Genomic DNA, 3,190 nt, shown 5'->3' with positions numbered 1-3,190 from the left:
AATAAAAACTGTGATTTTCTTCGTCGATTTTCAATTCTCATATTTAATTCTTTCCGAGTCTGACGCATTGGAAATTTTTTTATACATTATCAAGGAAATTCTTCTTAAAAAAACTTAATTCGATGGACTGAATGTTAAAAACGATTATTCCGTCTGTGAATACGCGAGACCACGTTGAGCGTACATATGATATCGTGCGAGGGAAGATCGGCGAGAAACGGTTCCTAAATTCGGCTTACGATCAGCTTTCCGCGGTGGCAAAGCGAACGGAGACCAAAAGCAGGATCGATATAGCTTGCCGAACGATTGGAGCGCGGCGCGGCACGGCCGCGCGACGCGTATACGTGTGATGGTGTATTAATAACGGCGTATGCGGGAGGTGGCCCGATTCATTGAAGACCAGTTATAGAATGATGCAGGCGGCCGCGTAACTACAATTTATTTTTTGGCTATTTTTAGCGGTTGGCGTAGCGCCACTATTTTCGGTTCTCTCAAATTTCTCACACCATATTTGGGATTATGGATGACGGGCCCGCGCGCGGCGCGGTGTATCTTTACGACTAAGCTTGAGACACTTTCGTTCCGTTCGCCCATTCCTGATTCAACCGTCCCTCCCCTTCGTCCCCGTCGCCCGGCTTGCGTATCAATTTATGTCCACTTCATTTTACGAAGGAAAAAGTGACGATTGCCAGGAACAATCAATTCATGTTGCATCCACTTCGGTACTTTTTTTCATGAAGAGGACAATGACAACCGAATACAAGAAAGAACAATAATAAATTATAAAAAATTCTCTAATTTATTTTAAATTTTGTCACGTAAATTTTAATAATAACTAAATTCGAATCATTGAAGCATTAAATGAAACATCTATCAATTTATTTCGTATCTAAAAATAAGAATCTATGACGTGCACGGATATTTAATGAAATACACGTTGACTAGCAATTGCGGGCAACAAGTGGATTCTAAGCGAAATGCTCGCATGCTGCCGAGCATGTGTTCAACTGGCAAGAGAACAAGTAGGTTAAAAACGGTAAATTGATCACGATGGAATATGTCAAGGCTGTTTTTATCAACCGAGTCGTTCACCCTTATCAGAAACCGATCACGAACTTCGATTTCCATTCGATGATAAAAATAAAACAGACGTAAAATGGAAATGAAGAATCGAGACGAGACGAAGTGTATATAAAAATCGGAACTAGTCGATTCACTGGCCCGATTACGTTACACGAACTTGGAGACGCCCACGTATAAGATTCTCGCACTGGGATAATAAAATTCGAGCCGCGCGACGATCCGTCATTCGTAACGTCGCGCGGCGTTCTCGAATTACCTGTGACGGGAAACTTGCTTTCTGGCAACATGAACAGGCGCTGACGAATGATCGTTATTCCTGTTAAATCCTGTTGAACGAGTCCCGGGCGTCGAACGTGTCAGAGCTCCTTAGTCGAAGCTCGCTAGTCCTGGTCGCACCGATCGATCGAAGACGAAGCACCCGCGTGATAAACGGAGAGTCACCAAGACGATCGACGAGACGCGAAACGAGACCGAGCGCGGTTGATGGTGCGATGAACCCGGGTCACGCGATCCTCGGACACTTGTTGTGAGTCGGAAACTTCGACGGCGTCGGAAAAGCGTCTTTAGAAGGGTCATGAGCGAACTGTCCGGCGGAATAAGAACGGGCGCGGTGGTGAGAAAGGAAGGAAGGTAAGAAGAAGGCGGACAGGAGACACGTGTCCGGGCTGTGTCGTCCGGACGGGACGCGGGACCGTCGATACGCGAAGAGGGAGGAAGAAAACGCCGGTGGAGCGGACGCGAGCGAGAACGTGCCGCGGGACCGACGGCCGGGAGGAAAGAAGAGGAAACGTGGCAGAGGGGGAGAGAAACACGGAGAGAGGACGGAGCGGTTCGTTTTGAGGCAGTTTTGGCACTGTTACCAGCGCGAACGGCCAAAGACCAACCCTGAACAGCGCCTCCACCTCTGCCGCGACGGGAGAAACGAGGGAGCGAGAGGGAGACCGAAGAGGAGCAGAGAGGCCCACCGAGCAGCGAGAGGGGTGGCGAGGGCGTATGTTCTTCATTTGGGCGGATGGAAATCTGAGATTGCTCCATATCGGGCGTCGTGACCACGAAGGTGCTCCGTAATAGCAGACGTTTCGACCGAACGAACCTTACGAACAGCCTCTTTCCCCCTTCGATCTTCCTTTTTGTCGTACGTCTCCCTTCCTTTTCGTTCCTCTCGCCACGCTCCTTCTTATCCCTCCAGCTGGTCTTCCGTTGTTTACGTTCCTTCCTCGAGTCGATGCTACTATCGACACTTTCGTTGACACGCGACTTTAATGGTTTTATCTTTAACACGATTTATCCATTTCAATCAATAACGAGTATTGAAAAACGAGATACACATGCGTCGTATAAACGCGAGGAGTGGACGCGAAATTGGAAAATGATATCACTCGGTACGTCCGAAACTGCAACAGGACGCAACAAACGAAGATGAAGAACCGTTTCGCCGAATCGTTTAGGCACGTAGTCGTGCAATTTACAAATAGCGATGAACATTGAAACGGTTTGTTGGCTTAACCAGAAAATTACGTCGCGTCGTCACGAGCGGCCGTGGAACGACCGGACGAACGGGAGAGCAAAAGAATCGGTCGTCTCCTCCGCTGGCAGCGAATTGAAACCAAGCTTTAGCTTTATTTGTTATGTCCTGCGAGACCTGGTCCGCTCGTTTACGAGATCGTACGTCCATTTCTCACAAATTCGCACACAGTCTCATTATTATTGAAACACGTTTCTAAACTGGATACACGATTACCGGCTGCAAAAGTAACGCGCGGATTTAATAATCTGCATACCCGGTTTCAGATACCGTTGTTATTCAGTTTAAAATAGATACATATTAATATCGCGTGTCAAATCGTTTGACATGCTTTGCGAAACGTCGCGATGTCCTGTTTAAAGATATCCACGGTAATACGATTTGTCAGACGGCAGAGAAGTATAGAAATAGAGATGGGGATCTTAAGAACGAATCTACAATCAGATTCTCAATCTCCTAACATTTCAGTTGAATTAAGAAATTTGGAAATATATTAAGAGGGTAGTTTTAACCCTAAACCCTACAAACCCTTAAGAAAGGGTTCCTCAATTTAATTCCAGAATGAAAAGGAGATTCTAAATC

General features: G+C 46.6%; 1 protein-coding gene across 3 annotated transcripts in view; it reads right to left on the bottom strand.

Annotated features, from left to right (window-relative positions):
* LOC108631965 (uncharacterized) overlaps nucleotides 1–3,190 on the bottom strand; it is a 29,744-nt gene that overhangs the window by 6,846 nt on the left and 19,708 nt on the right. Inside the window, exon 1 of one of the 3 annotated variants that reach the window (XM_018036232.2) lies at nucleotides 1,340–2,151. The exons of the other annotated variants lie outside the window; for them this stretch is intronic. Coding sequence (XP_017891721.1) covers nucleotides 1,340–1,370 — 31 coding nt within the window. The 5' untranslated portion in view covers nucleotides 1,371–2,151. Of the gene's footprint in view, nucleotides 1–1,339; nucleotides 2,152–3,190 lie in introns of those variants that run through there. 3 annotated transcript variants of the gene reach the window in all.

Source organism: Ceratina calcarata, unplaced genomic scaffold (assembly GCF_001652005.2).
Source record: "Ceratina calcarata isolate Rehan_Ccalc_2016 unplaced genomic scaffold, ASM165200v1 scaffold98.2, whole genome shotgun sequence".
NCBI classification, from domain to species: domain Eukaryota; kingdom Metazoa; phylum Arthropoda; class Insecta; order Hymenoptera; family Apidae; genus Ceratina; species Ceratina calcarata.
The sequence above is the reverse complement of the archived record's forward strand: the minus strand, read 5'-3'. Positions and strand labels throughout refer to the sequence as shown.